This window comes from Chlorocebus sabaeus, chromosome 26, assembly GCF_047675955.1.
Source record: "Chlorocebus sabaeus isolate Y175 chromosome 26, mChlSab1.0.hap1, whole genome shotgun sequence".
Classification (NCBI taxonomy): domain Eukaryota; kingdom Metazoa; phylum Chordata; class Mammalia; order Primates; family Cercopithecidae; genus Chlorocebus; species Chlorocebus sabaeus.
This window is the reverse complement of record NC_132929.1, coordinates 17,851,194-17,865,908: the sequence shown is the minus strand read 5'-3', so window position 1 is coordinate 17,865,908 and position 14,715 is coordinate 17,851,194. Positions and strand designations below refer to the sequence as shown.

Genomic DNA, 14,715 nt, shown 5'->3' with positions numbered 1-14,715 from the left:
GCTACATGGGGGGCTGAGGCAGGAGAATTGCTGGAACCTGGGAGGCAGAGGTTGCAGTGAGCCGAGATCGTGCCATGGCACTCTAGCCTGGGCAACAAGAGTGAAACTCTGTCTCAAACAAAAGAAAACCAGCCTGGGCGTTGCTGTAATGCAAGTGGGGAGGCACAGAGGGAAAGTCTCCCCCTGGGAGATGGCCTTGGGGTGATGCTTGAAGACGGAGTCCTCTGTCCTCTCCTTCCACAGGAGGGGCTGTCTCCATGCTACCTGTTGACAGTGCGGGTCATCCGGATGAAAAATGTCCGGCAGGCTGATATGCGTAAGTATCCACTTCGTTTCTCTCTTTCTCCTCTGCTTACAGGGTCTGGATGGAAGAGGCCCTGGCTGGAGAAATGGTCAGGTGGATCCGTGTGTGTGTGTGTGTGCACTCGTGCATGGTGTATAAGTGTATGTGTGTGCATGCATGTGCATGCATGTGTGTTCTGTACTGAAGTTGTAGTTCAGACTTTGGGGTTTCTGTCACTCTTCCAGGCCCCTCATTCATGCTCTTCCCTTGGCACTACCCAAGAGCTCTGTTTGCCCACTGTCTCCTCCCCACTCTCTCTTCCTGGAATCGATTTCCAAGAGCACCAGCTTTGCCCACACGGAGCACTCCTTGCTCCTTCTTTCGTTTAGGGCCTGTTGGGCTGAAGCGGAAGGGGAGGTGCTTAGGCATCAAGGAACCAGCTGCCAGGTGACTCCCAGAGCCCCTTCTCAAGACAGATCTGAAACGAGGCTCTGGGGGCCATGCCAGAGCCCACAGCCCCCGGTTCTACAGTTCAGCCCGTGGATGTGGCTTGACTTAGCAGGGCTGTTTGTGCAGTGCTGGTTCCTGGCAGCCCCAGCCTCCCGCTTCATCCCAGAGCCTGCTGCATTTCCAGGCCACGGCGGTCAATAGAGGCATCTCAGTGGGCAGAATCCTCCCCAGCCCTGTCTTTGGGTGGCATTTTAAGACATCATGAGAACCGAAAGCCCCTCCCCACACTGCCCACCCCTGGCCCCATCCAGAGAGGAAGCTGGCCCCCAAGGGGAAAAAGCTCTATGTCCAGGTCCCACAGGTGGGGAGCATCCCTGCTCACCAGTAACCACACAGGAATGGCTCAAGGACCACAGGGATCCCCAAAGGCCAGGGAGGGCCTGAGAGGGGCAGAGAAGACACAGAGCCCTGAGATTGAGTGTACATTTTAACAAGAGGAGCTATCTATGTCCAGAGCAGTTATAGAACAATAGGAGACAGCATTTCCTTCTCGTCACCAGGGAGTTTAGAGGCAGAGGAGAACGCTGAGAGCTGGGAGTGGCCAAGAAAAGCTGCACAGAAAGCCTGGGGTCTGAGAGGGGCAGGGCCTGAGCATCCAGAGGCCTTGGGAGCCCTACCTTGGGGAGAGGCTGTCCTGAGGGAGGGACCCACACCCTCTAAGCACCTGCCTGGCTGACCTGTGGCCAGACATCCACACACTACCTGATGCTCCCAACAACTTGAGGAGAGGCCCTGGAGGCCCATTTTGCAATGAGAGGTTAACGATTGCCTAAGAGGGAAGTAGGGTCTGATCCCAGGTCTGGAGAGTGTGGGAAGAGAGGAGGCAAGCCAGGTGTGGAGAACCAGGAAGTGAGGCAGAGGAGGGATTGGATGCCTTCAAAGTGTTGGGGTGCCTGAGGTCTTGAGGAAGAGATTGCATGACTTCCTGAGGGCTTGTACGCAGCTTGTGCTAGAGTGCAGGTGCAGAGAGTCTGGGAACTTGTAGGAAGCTGTCACTCCAATGGAGGGCTAAGTGTGAATGGGTGAGTGTGGGAGGGCCCTGAGCCCCAGAGACAGCGAAGAGACCAAGCAGGATTCCAGAGACAGAGCCTCTGGAGGGCAACATGTCCAGAGCCTGCGCCAGCAGCAGTGGCTCCAGTAACCTCTAGTTTGGGTCTGTGTCTGCCAAGTGGCCAACCAGAGGGCCAGGAACTTTTCCTCAAGCTTCTTGGGGTCTTTCCCAGCCCATCGGTGAACAATCTGAGGAGCCAGGGAATGTCTTCTGGGTCCGGGACGTGGCCACCTCTCTTGCCTTTCTTGTCCATACCTCGGTGGCCAATCGGACACCTTCCCACTCTTAAGCAGAGTTCACCCTCCTCCTTGGGACAGTCCAGCTCCCACATATCCACAGCAGTGCTTACCTTCCTCCAACTCCTTCTGCTTTTTCATTTTCATTTTATTTTATTTTATTTTATTTTATTTTATTTTATTTTATTTTATTTTATTTTATTTTATTTTATTCTGAGACAGAGTCTCACTCTGTTGCCCAGGCTGGAGTGCAGTGGCTCAATCTCATCTCACTGCAGCCTCGACCTCCTGGGCTCAGGTGATCCTCCCACCTCAGCCTGCCAAGTAGCTGGGACTACAGGCATGCACCACCGCAACTGGCTGACTTAAAAAAAAAAAATTATTTGTGGAGACAGGGTTTCATCATGTTGTCCAAGCTGGTTTCAAACTTCTGGGCTCAAGTGATCCTCTGTCTCAGCCTCCCAAAATGCTGGGATTACAGGCATCAGCCACTACGCCCAGCCCTCCAACTTCTTTTGAGATGTATCTGTATCAGCCCCTCCAGTCACCTGGCTTCATGCCCCCATCTGCATGCCTGCACCTGCATGCCCAGACCTCCTATTGTCCAGGGCCCTTTCTTCTGTCTTCTTCCTGCCACACCTGCCACTCAGCAGGTGACGGGGTGTGAGGAAGGGCAGGCAGCTAGAGAAACAGGCTGTGGTCTGGCTCTACAAGCCTCCTCCTCCCTTCCCTACATGCTCCTCAGGCAGGCAGGCTGCCTTTGGGCGATACCTGGTCCTCTTTGGAAACCCCCTTGTTGCTTACGTTTTCCGCATTTCCCCTGAGGAACAAGGCAGAAGGCACATGTGGCATCTCGGGGTGCCAGCCCCGGTCATGTCCAGTCTGGATTCCACAGTTGCTGCAGGCTGGGCTGTGTTGCTACCTTGCCTGGGTTAGATTAAGACTATCCCAAAGTCTTTTAGGTCCTGGGTTACCCTTGTCCCCAATTTTTCCCTTCTAGTTTGAATCCAAAATAAACAGCACTTCCATTTAGTCTTGTAACTTGTGCCTGAGTTTCCTAAAATTTCGAAGAGGCCGAATGGCAGTGAATACTCAGATTCAGGGCTGACTCCTTCTCGATAACCAAAAAAGCCCTGGGCCAGGACGGAGGGACAATCAGGCCTGGAAACCTCCCACTGGCCAGGAGTTTTTGTTTCTCTTGGGAAAACAAATTAAAACCCAAACCAGCACCCCAAGGGATATCAGACAGGTGTCTCCAGAGGTATTAGAGAGACAAAGTTCTGAACATCTATAGAGGTGATTGCGTCATCTCTGCCACCCACATTCCAGGAAAGGAGACATGTCATTCAGATGACCAAGCCTCTGTCACTCCACTAGGAACAAGGATTAGAACCTATCTGTGCCTAGGAAATCCCCATCGTCCATGAAATTCTCCGAACCAGGTCACAGTTGCCTAACCATTCATTGCTGGGCGTGGGCAGGGGAAGCAACTCTCTGCAAAAGAACTGAAAAAGTAGTGCTTGGAATGTGGGTGTCTGATCAATCTTGTCTCTGCCAGGAATATTTCTTTATCTTAACTAGACATTTAAGCCTTAGGCCAAAATTACTGAGTTTTTATTTAATGGGCTTCATGGGAGAATTTTAGGCATGGACTGATGATAGGAAAACAATTTTAGAGGGAAGGGACTCTTACAGGGTCCATTAAATCGTGCGTGCGAAGCGCGTTACAGAGCCAGCAGGTGTAGAGCTGGCCGGTCCCTGCCTGCAGGCTCCCAGCATACAGGAGACAGACCTGAGGGGTGTGGTCCAGGCCCAGGAGGAGGGGCCCGTGTTCTGGAAAAGCTAAGGGAGGGGTTCAAGAGGGCTGAGCAGGTCCCCGGTGAGTCTCCCTACCAGCAGAGCAATGAGACGTGCTGACCTCTTACCTGTATCTGCCGTGACGTATCTGTACCTGTATCCTGTGGCCACAGTGTATGGAGACAGATGAGTCTACCTGTTGTTGCAGTGCAGCATAGGGGTGCTCCCCAGGGGAACAACAGAGGACCCTGGGCTCAGGGGTACCTGGCCCAGACTTGGGTGCTCAGGGAAAGCTTCCAGAGGAGGTTCCTTCTGAAGCCCCAAGGGGCTAGCCAGGAGAAGGGTGGGTGAAAGTGGAAGAGTGTTCTGGGCAGAGGGAGCTACATGTGCAAAGGCACTTTTGAATACAAGTGACTGTGTTTGGCTGGAGTCTGAAGTGTGAGTGCGTGTGTGTAAGTTTGAGTGCATGCGTACCTGTGTAAATGTGTGTGAATACGTGTGTGCACACGTACACATGCTCACACACAGAGGGCAGGGGTGTGGTATAGGGAGGGTGGAGAGATGAGGCTGAGGTTGGGGAAGTGAGCAGCACAGCTGCTTTGAGTGGCTGGGACTCCTTCCTGAGGGCAGAAGGGAGCCCCTGGAGGATCTTAAGTTGGGGAGTGGCACGGTCATATCTAAAAAACTCCCTGTGGCTTCTCTGTGGAGAAAATATTAGAGTAGGGCAAGACAGGAGATGGGAAGCCCATTTGGGAAGTGGCCCCAGAGATTATGGTGGTCTACACCAGGGCAGTGGCAGGACAGATGAGAAGCTGGGTGGCCCGAGAGAGACAAAGGGTTAAATCAACTGAATGTGAGAGTCAAGGATGACACTGGTTTCTGGCCTGGACACGTGAGTGATGGTAAGGAAGAGCAGGTAGAGCATAGAGGGGAAGAGGAGGGTGATGAGGTCATCATTTTCTTTTGATTCTGTTGGGTTTCAGTCATTCTTTTTGTTTGGATTAAGTGATTATCATGACATCTAAAGGGTAGTGTTATCTCATCTTTCTTCAATAGGAGGAGGGCTGTGAATTCCAATTCACCAAATGATGAGGCCTCAAAGATCAACCAGACTTCAGGGATTAAATCAGAAGCTAGGAACGCCTGTGATTTAGATCAGGGCTCTTGATTCTGATAAACCTTTCAGTGTGGTGACGACGTAGGGCGAAGAAAGCCCTGGCTCCACTCTCATCAGTGACTATTAATAATTAAAAACTAATTTGAATCAGTCCTACCAGTGTAGAACTCCCATCCTCCCACCAGCTTTACTGTCGAGAGGATTCTCTGACACTGGAAACTGTGTTGGCTTTCACCATTTCCTATGTATCTGGTGTGTACCCTGGGACTCACCCTCACTGACTGCCAGGAGAGTGACAAGGGCAGTCATGGCCCCTCCGCCTCCCTCCTCCCAGGTAGAATAGAGCAGGGAGCCAGCCTGGACTGCTATTTTCACCCTATCCCTTCTGCTGCTCCAGGTGGAAGACTTAGGAGACCTTCTGTCATTTCGGGAGGGCTTGTTGGAGTCAAAGTCTCTGTTCCTTCTCCAGAGCATATCCAGCAACATCACCCTTGGGTTGTTCATTTAGGATGAAAAAGAAGTACATGGCCACAGAGGGGAGGGTTTCTTGGGCCATAACCTCACGCTGTAAATCAGGGTAGGTATGAAGAGCCTGGCTGGATGCAGTGGAGGCATTAAGCCATATGGAGATGGGGGTTCCTGCTCCTCGATCTTGCTGAAGAGCTAGTTTCACTCAAGCCCTTGCCCACTGGGGCCCTTCTTCTTGACCGACTCACAAAAGACTGTTCCTTCTCAACCTCACTTCTCCGCAGCCCAGAGGGAGCGCTTGGCCCTACTTTGGTTTTCCTGGTCCCTGGGCTAAGACAAGAAGTAATCCAGACCCCTGGGGGCTGGTCTTCCAGATCTTACCTTGGCAGAGGGAAAACTGTGTGACTATACCTTGTCCCAAACCAGCAGGTGTTTGCTCAGAGACAAGGGTGCTTCTAATAAGAGCCGGAGGCCATCTGTGTCTATGAGAATGGCCAGTGGGACTGGGTCGCTCTCTGTGAGATCCATAGCCTGCAGTCTGTGACTTCTTGGGGATCTGGGTCTCTGGAAAGTTAGACCCATGAGTGAGGAGAGGAACTGGAGCTGAGATGGGGCCTGGCTCTGGAAGAGGCTTGCCTGAAGCTCCCTTTTGACTCCACATGTTCTCTCTGAACCTGGATTGGTTCCATTTATCTTTCTCGGACAGTGAGCCAGACAGACTGTTTTGTGAGCCTCTGGCTGCCCACCGCCTCTCAGAAGAAGCTGAGGACAAGGACGATCTCCAACTGCCCAAACCCAGAGTGGAATGAAAGCTTCAACTTCCAGATCCAGAGCCAAGTGAAGGTGAGACATGGAGGACTGCACCTGTCTGCCCTGTCTGCATTTCTACTCCCCTCTCACCCACTTGTCCTTCTCTTTGCCTCTGTGTCATGCCTCTTTGTTTCTCTTTCTGCCACTTCTTGTCCTACAAACCTGTCTTCCCACTTACCTACCACTTCCTTCTGCTTGTCTCATGTTTGCCCCTCTCTGAGTCTATTTATCTTTCTAGCTTTTTATCCTGGTCTCTCTTGTCCTAATTGTTGCTGAAACTAGGTGTCTCTTAATCCAAAACATTGTGTTTCCAGAGTCTTCTCCAAGCAGGGGAAAACACAGAGTGGAAGAACCATTCTATTCACTAGGTCTGAGGCCAGTCTAATTCCAGCCAGAGGGTTCTCTGCCTCTTAAATTCTTTTCATATTGCTTTATTATTTCCATTTCTTTAGGTATGTATTCTTTTATTTGTTGAGTTGTTTCATAGGATTGGTCTTCAGATATATGATGACTCTAAGTTGAGTTCACATCTCCCATGGGATAATTATCCTTTAAGCATCCTGAGTTGTGACAGCCTCAGAAGAGATCCCTTAAGACAAATTTGGCCTCATCATAGTGGCATCAGCCCCAGTCTGGAGGTGCTTGAGGCTTGACAACTCCACCTTACTGCCTCCACGTTTTAGGGATACTTCTTTATTTTTGTTACATGATGTATCCTTTTTGTTTTTAAGAATGACTTTATACTTATTATTTCGTAAATACCTTTTCAATCATACATGTGAGTTTGGTAAGGGAGGAGGATTTGGATGTGGGTTCAGTCTGCCATCTTGAAATCAAAATTTGAGCTTCCTTTGGATTGTGGAGCTGCTGGGTTGGTTCTGGGACATATTTGGGTCTCTAGTAATTACAAGATCAACAATCACATCCAGCTGGGAACCTCCAGAACCACCTTATGTCCACTAGATGTATTTAAGAGGCAGCCTCAACCCACCTCTCCCAGGATCCTTGGATGAAGAGGCCTCGGAGATTAGTCCACGTCACCTGAGAACATTGACCTCAGAGTTCAGCCAGATGACAGGGTAGCTGCTTTGGGACCATCCATGAGACCTTACTAGGGGCTGATGAGTCAAAGGATAGAGTTCACACACCTCACCCCAACCCCACCAATTATCAGAATCCCTGCAAGCTTTGCCACATCACTCCCTGGAGTGTTAGATGTTAGCTTCCCCGATCTGGATTTTCTAGCACAAAGGGGCTGTCTTCAGCGCCCAGGGGCCCAGTGCTGGCCACATTCTATATCTTGGCAGGGGTCTTGCTTGCTCTTTCCCATCCATCCTTCCCCTCAGGTGAAACGAAATCCTTCCATACTTCACGGGTCTTTGCCAAGCTTGTAAAAGAGGCAAAATTCTCTACTAGGAGAGAGAGAGCAGAAGACCAAGAAGGCTTTAGGGAGTTGGAAAAGAGGGAATAGACACTTTACTTCCTTAATTCATTTCCCTACAAATGTCTCTCACGTCTGAGCAGGGACTTCTGGGCTGTCTCCCATCCCCCAGACCTACCTCCTTGCTAGGACAGAGGTCAGGCCCCTTGTTCTGGGAAGGGGTCAATGCAACCATGGTAACCAGACTGGCATCCTTCCTTCTCCCCTAGAACGTGCTAGAGTTGAGTGTCTGTGATGAAGACACAGTGACACCAGATGACCATCTCCTGACAGTTCTCTATGACCTCACCAAGCTCTGCTTCCGAAAGAAAACCCACGTGAAGTTTCCACTCAACCCGCAGGTGGGTGCAGGGGTCTGGGCCCTCAGACTCCAGCCTCATAAAAACCCCAGAGCTGGTGCTGATTCCCACAAAGCCATTCCCCAGGGTCTTCTCTCTGTACACAGTCAAGTTGAGAAAAGATGGTGCTGCTGGTTTAAATCCCAGCACTGTCACTCACTATGTGATGCTGTAAAAATAACTTCCTAAGTTTCTGTTTCCTCATCTACAAAAGGGTGATCCTAATACCTACCACAGAAGGTTGCTGTGGGACTTAAATAAGAAACCATAATTCAGGCAACTAGCAGTGTTCACAGAACACAGTGCAGATGCAGTAAGCCTTGGTTCCCTTCCCTCCTTTTCTTCCCTCAGAGTCCCGTTGCTGGGATGGCCCCAGGAACAGAGGACAGATGAGGGTAAAGGCGGGCGAATCTGCAGATCAGAGACAGCCGGAGCTGGAGCCCCCAGGATGCTGTCCATTCAATCATTCAACCAGCACTTGAGTGCCTTCGAGGGGCCGGCACTGTTCCAGGCACTGCGTCCCCTTGGGAACTAGCATTCCTGCCCTCACCTAGCTTACATTTCGGTGGGGAGAGGAAGGCCCAGTGAGGCCCTGGCTTGCCTCCAGTTACACAGCAAGAGGTGTGAGGGACTCAGTGAAGGAAGGAATGGGCTTTCTGAAGGCGTATCTCAGCGCTCCCTTGCCACAGGCACTGAGCCCCTTGGGAAGGCAGAAGAGCAGTGGGAAGCCAGGGAAGTGACAAAAAGGAGATGTTCTGGGGCAGAGGAACGCACATGCTGGGGCTGGGGGTCAGCTCCATACCTCGACCTCCCCTGGGCTGTCAGTGATGCTCCTGATGTCAAAGACTTGGGGACAGAGATTGGCCGAGGAGACCACAAGTGCACTCCATGGCAGCAGGCAGCCGTGGGGGAAGGACAGAGGCAGGTCCACAGGGGCTCTCCGGGAGGCAAAGGGTTCTGGTCAGCAGAGATGTGCAGACACCACTCACAGCCGCCTTCTCTCCCTTCCCTACCAGGGCATGGAAGAGCTGGAGGTGGAGTTCCTGCTGGAGGAGAGGTGAGTAGGCCCGGGCCCTGGGGTCCACCAAGGTCCTGGCCATCAAGTGGCTTCTGGGAATTAGCATTTCAGAGTCAGGTCAGCCTTTATGCTGCCCCACCCTCTTCCAGTCTCACTCCTGGCACTAACCCTGACTCTTCACAGTGCATCAGAATCACCTGTGAGCTTCTCCATAGTGTAGGAGCCTGGGCCTCACCGCACTTACCCAGTTCTCCTGGCCTCAGCATTGCTTTAAGGATCTAGTACTCTGGCCAGATAGCCTGCCTCAGGCCCCCTGCATTCCCAAGGGTGGCTTCTGGGAAGATTTCCTGCCACCATGGCGATGGGGGCCTTGTTGAGGCCCAGCTGAGAAAGAGGTCAGAGCCCAGGGGTCTCCTCCTTGACCAGAACTGTTAGAACAAACACCCCAAACCCTGGCCACAAGCAGAGGCCACCCCCTCTGCAGCCAACTCTGGAACCACATCAGTGGGAGGCTCAGGCCCATCTTGCAGGGTTCTTTCCAATCTTCTTTCTTGCCTGCTTGCCTTCCTTCCTCCGTCCCTCCCTCCCTTTCCCCCTTCCTGTCTCCCTCCTTCCCTCCCCGTTTCTTTTTTTCTTTCTTTCTTTCTCTTTCTTTCTTTCTTTCTTTCTTTCTTTCTTTCTTTCTTTCTTTCTTTCTTTCTTTTTCTTTCTTTCTTTCTCTCTCTCTCTTTCTCTCTTTCTCTCTTTCTCTTTCTCTCTTTCTCTCTTTCTTTCTTTCTTTTCACTCTGTCATCCAGGCTGGAGTACAGTGGCACAATCTCAGCTTACTGCAACTTCCACCTCCTAGATTCAAGTGATTCTCCTCCCTCAACCTCCCAAGCAGCTGTAATTACAGGCATGCACCACCATGCCACGCTGATTTTTGTATTTTTAGTAGAGATGGGGTTTCACTATGTTGGTCTTGAACTCCTGACCACCTTGGCCTCCCAAAGTGCTGGGATTACAGGCGTGAGCCACTGTGCCCAGCCCCAATCATTTTCAATTAGGAAAATGACCCAGGATCCTGGAGATATGACTGTGCTGAGGACTCAGAGAACTGGAGGTCTGGAAGGAGAGAACAAAGAGGGAGGGAGGGAAGGAAGGGAGGGAGGGAGGAAGGAAGGAAGGAAGGAAGGAAGGAAGGAAGGAAGGAAGGAAGGAAGGAAGGGAGGGAGGGAGGGAGGGAGGGAGAAATCCCGCCTCAGGCCGGGCAGAGTGCCCTGTAACTGGGCACTCTTCCTTCTTCTTCACCTGGCAGGGCTGGGCCCCCCATACTTGTGATGAGTCCAGGCACAGAAGGAGGATGACAGGTGGGAGACAGGACAACAGGGTTCATCAGCTGCCACTCAGAGAATCCTCTGCCTAGAGGATCTTCAAACTATGTGAGGGAACTTACTTCCCATCAACAACTGATTGGCAAATTAAGATCAACTTTATGTATTTCACACTGAAGAAAATCGAAGCTCTCCCCTCCAATTCTTGATTTGACAGGATTTTTAGAGGGCGGAGAAAACTCCTGGGTTGAATTAGAAAGTGGCTTCCAAAATGAAACGTGGCACACTTGGTAATAAGAGTTGATCTGGTGAAACCCTGTCTCTACTAAAATACAAAACACTAGCTGGGCATGGTGACACGCACCTGTAATCCCAGCTACTCAGGAGGCTAAGGCAGGAGAATTGCTTGAACCCAGGAGGTAGAGGTTGCAGTGAGCCCAGACCGCGCCATTGCACTCCAGCCTGGGCAACAGAGTGAGACTCCTTCTCAACAACAACAAAAAAGTTGATCTGGAGACACAGTCACCTTGGGCTTAATTTTGACAAGGGATGCTGTGGACCCTGCCAGGCTAATTGAAGTCTTGGAGGCTTATGTTCTCAACTTTATAACACAAGGGCAATTAACATTCACCCTCTCGGCTGGGTCAGACTGTTAAATGCATAAGTTCAATAAAGCACAGAATGGAGAATGGATCATTTTTGCTACCAAAACTGTTATGTCTGCTGTAGCTGGCAGGTTGCAGCCATTTCTTGCAACCTATTTATTCTTCTAACCCCATGCATTTGCATCTGGTTGGACATAAAAAACAGTTATCCTTAAAAACAAAAATTGAACTCTCCTACTCTTCTAACCTATAAATCTATTTTTTTTCTGGACATTCTGTTTCAAATGTGTGCCAGTTTCCTCCCTGACAACCTGTAAGGCTAAGGTTTCTGAAGCTAACATTTTTTATGAGAACAAAGAAGGCTCTGATATTCTGTTATTGACCCTATTCATTCCCTTTGTCACCGTTAGAAGAAACCAGTCAAGAATGCTAGAATTGACCAGGAGTTCTCCTTTTGTTTTTCAGTCCCTCTCCACCTGAGACCCTCGTCACCAATGGCGTGCTGGTGGTAATTGTCTTCCTGGGTTCCTGTCGCTCCAGAGGCCACAGCTGGCTGCTGCTCTCAGGGGAACAGGACCAGGGGAGAAAACACTGGGACCAGCTTGGTCTCTGTCCTATCCTGACCTCTGCAGGAGTTAGACTAATCGAGGCCAGCCAAATGGGGCACAGACAGCCAAATGGGGCATGAGCTGGGGCTTCTGTACAGAGGGAAGAGGTAGCTGGGACATCACGCTGGCCTGGCACTCCATATCCCAAAAGTGACCCTTCCCCTTAAGAACCTCCCCAATAAAAGAACCCACTAAGTGCAGCCTCCTCTCAGACTCAGTCTTGGTCCTGTACCCCATGACCCCAGTCATTCTACAAGCACAATTTACCTTTTTTTTTTGAGACAAGGTCTCACTCTGTCACCCAGGGCTGAAATGCAGGGCTGCGAACTCAGATCACCTCAACCTCTGCCTCCTGGGCTCAAGCACACTGCCATGCCCAGCTATTATTTTGTATTTTGCATTTTGTATTTTTATTTTGTAGAGATGGAGTTTTGACATGTTGCCCAAGCTGGTTTCAAACTCCTGAGCTCAAGCGATCTGCCCACCTCAGCCTCCCAAAGTGCTGGGATTACAGGTGTGAGCCACCATGCCTGGCCTACATGCACAATTTCTGTATTAAAAATTGTTTCATAGCCAGTCACGGTAGCTTATGCCTATAATCCCAGTACTTCGAGAGGCCGAGGTGGGGGGATCACTTGAGCCCAGGAGTTCAGAACAAGTCTGGGTAACATAGTGAGACTCCATCCCTATAAAAAAATACAAAAATTAGCCAGGCATGGTAACATGTGTCTGTAGTCCCAGCTACTCAGGAGGCTGAGGTGGGAGGATTGCTTTAGCCCAGGAGGTCGAGGCTGCAGTGAGCTGTGATTATGCCACTGCACTCCAGCCTGGGTGACAGAGTGAGACCCTGTGTCAAAAACAAAAATTCATATTTTAGCTGTTGGTACAGCATTTTAATTAAATGCATCCAGTGCCTCAGGGTTCAAGGAGACCTCTTCCACAAAAAGAAGAGTCTTTGGGAATGTGTGGCAAAGGAGTATGGTCTGCCTCGGCACCTTGACAAGGCTGTTTCGTTGGAAGCTCTCACTTTGAAAGCCCAGAGTTGCACATTCCCTCAGGTCAGATCCCTGACCTGCAGCTGAGGACCTGACCCCTAGTAAACTGTGACCGTGGGTCCTAGACGTCCTAGGACAGCTTCATAGTCAAGTGTCCTACCTCTGAGTGAGATGGCATGCCTTGACTGGGTTCAGAAAACGTGGTCAACACACTCTGCATTCTCCAGCATCAGCCCAGCCAGACCAATGCTGAATTTATCCTCTGGTCCTTCCTCTCCCTTCAGCCTGGAAGAGCAAGGAGGTGGCTGGTGCTCAGACACTCAGCGACCCTCCCTTGTGTTTTACAGTCTCGACAAGTCTCCTGCCTGGAGGTTCATGCACAATCCAGGAGGCGGAGGAAGAGGGAGAAAAGTGAGCTGCGTTGCCTTTTCTGCCTACTGGGAGACAAGGGGGAGCTGCATCCAAAGCCCATGAGCGTCAGACTCCGCCTGGTCCGGGGCTTTCCTGGGCTCAGGGGGACCAAAAGCTTGGCCGCAACTCCTCAGAATCATCTCACCCCCAGGGGTCACGAGCCCTGGCCTCCCAGCCTGCTCTGTAAAGGGCACGTTCTCCCAAGCACCCACATAACCTTGGAATGTCCCTGGTCTGGAGTCCCAGTGCTGCCCCCTCTGTCCATGCTTGTCTGTGCCGTGCCCTGTCAGGACCTCAGAGTGCCTGGGTCAGTGAGGTGGTCAGCACCTGATGCCCAGGGCCCCTCTAACTATGCCCCTTCCTCTAGGCAGACCACAGGTCACAAATGGTCCTAGCACTTTAGAGCTGGCAGAGACCTAAGAGATCCATGAATACCATACCCCCACCCTGCTCCCCACCCCCCACCCCCGTGTTGCCCATGCAAGGCTACCAGACATGAGGGAAGGAGGGAGGACAGAAGAGGCATCTACCTGAAAACTGACAGTGTGCTGAGGGCCTGCCTCCTCGGCAGTGGGCAGGTTACTTTGGGGCATCTTCTGGCAAAGCTGAGCCAAGGACTGGTCCTGAGGACCTTCTCAGCATCTCAAAGGGTTTTCTGGGGACTACATTTGTCCACATCCTCATAAACCTCATTAAAATGCAGGTTCCTGGGCCCTGCCCTACCCTCTAGATTGACAGTCTCTGGGGAATTTGAACCAGTGCCCCAGGTGATTCTAAACTCTTCCTGGACACCTCCAGATAGGCTTTTTGCTGGACCAAGTTGCGGGTGGGGAGTGAGAGGCTCCTGGGGTCTCACCCTCTTGACCTCTCTCCCAGTGAAGGACCTTCTGGTGATGGTGAGCGAGTCCTTTCAGAACACCCAGCGTGTCCGGCCCTGCTTGGAACCCTGCTGTCCAACCTCTGCCTGCTTCCAAACCTCTGCCTGCTTCCACTACCCCAAGTACTTCCAGTCCCAGGTGCACGTGGAAGTGCCCAAGAGTCACTGGAGCTGTGGGGTACAAGGCGGCCGACACTGGGGAAGGTGTGGGGGACTGGGGCAAGTGGGGGGTGCCAGAGGAGCCCCCCCAGCCCCTCTCACAGAACCTGCCCATCCCTCCAGCTTTGCTGCTGCGGCTCTCACAAGAACGGCCCCGTCAGCCAGCCCCTCGACTGCCTTTCCGATGGTCAGGTGATGACCCTGCCTGTGGTGAGTGCCTGGGTCTGGAAAGGGCCCTTGAGTTACTTTCCCTGGAGCTCCCGTGGCAGGGAGATGGGGAGAGCCTGGGGAGGGCACAAGAGGGAAGGTGGCTTGTGAGGGTCTCCCTCAGGCAGGATGGAGGAGTCTTGTGAGGCAGGAGACTGATGAGCTACAGTGTGGTCCAAAGAGTGTATCGAGGCTGAGTTGAAGATGGTGGGGAGATCGTGTCCAGAAGAGGGAAGCAGGGATGGGGTGCCTGTGTGTGCATGTGTGTGCTGAGTGGGGTCTGGGTGGACAGTATGGATCTGGGGTCCCTTGGCTCTGAATTGTCACCTCTGACAAGCTTTTCATCTTTCCCTCCCCAGGGCGAGAGTTATGAATTACACATGAAGTCTACACCCTGGTACAGTACTCACATTCTGTCTGTGCCCCTCACCCATTCATACTAGTGGGTGTGCAGTGGCATCTCACTGTGTT

At 51.6% G+C, this 14,715-nt stretch overlaps 1 protein-coding gene across 2 annotated transcripts in view; it reads left to right on the top strand.

The window, feature by feature from the left end:
• PLA2G4E (phospholipase A2 group IVE) overlaps positions 1-14,715 on the top strand; it is a 62,954-nt gene that overhangs the window by 31,684 nt on the left and 16,555 nt on the right. For both annotated transcript variants that reach the window (XM_008016926.3, XM_073012075.1), the window contains exons 2-10: positions 244-316; positions 6,169-6,305; positions 7,923-8,054; positions 9,068-9,108; positions 11,453-11,495; positions 12,938-13,001; positions 13,878-14,056; positions 14,161-14,247; positions 14,604-14,641. In XM_008016926.3, the coding sequence (XP_008015117.3) occupies positions 244-316; positions 6,169-6,305; positions 7,923-8,054; positions 9,068-9,108; positions 11,453-11,495; positions 12,938-13,001; positions 13,878-14,056; positions 14,161-14,247; positions 14,604-14,641 (794 nt within the window). The remainder of the gene's footprint in view (positions 1-243; positions 317-6,168; positions 6,306-7,922; positions 8,055-9,067; positions 9,109-11,452; positions 11,496-12,937; positions 13,002-13,877; positions 14,057-14,160; positions 14,248-14,603; positions 14,642-14,715) is intronic.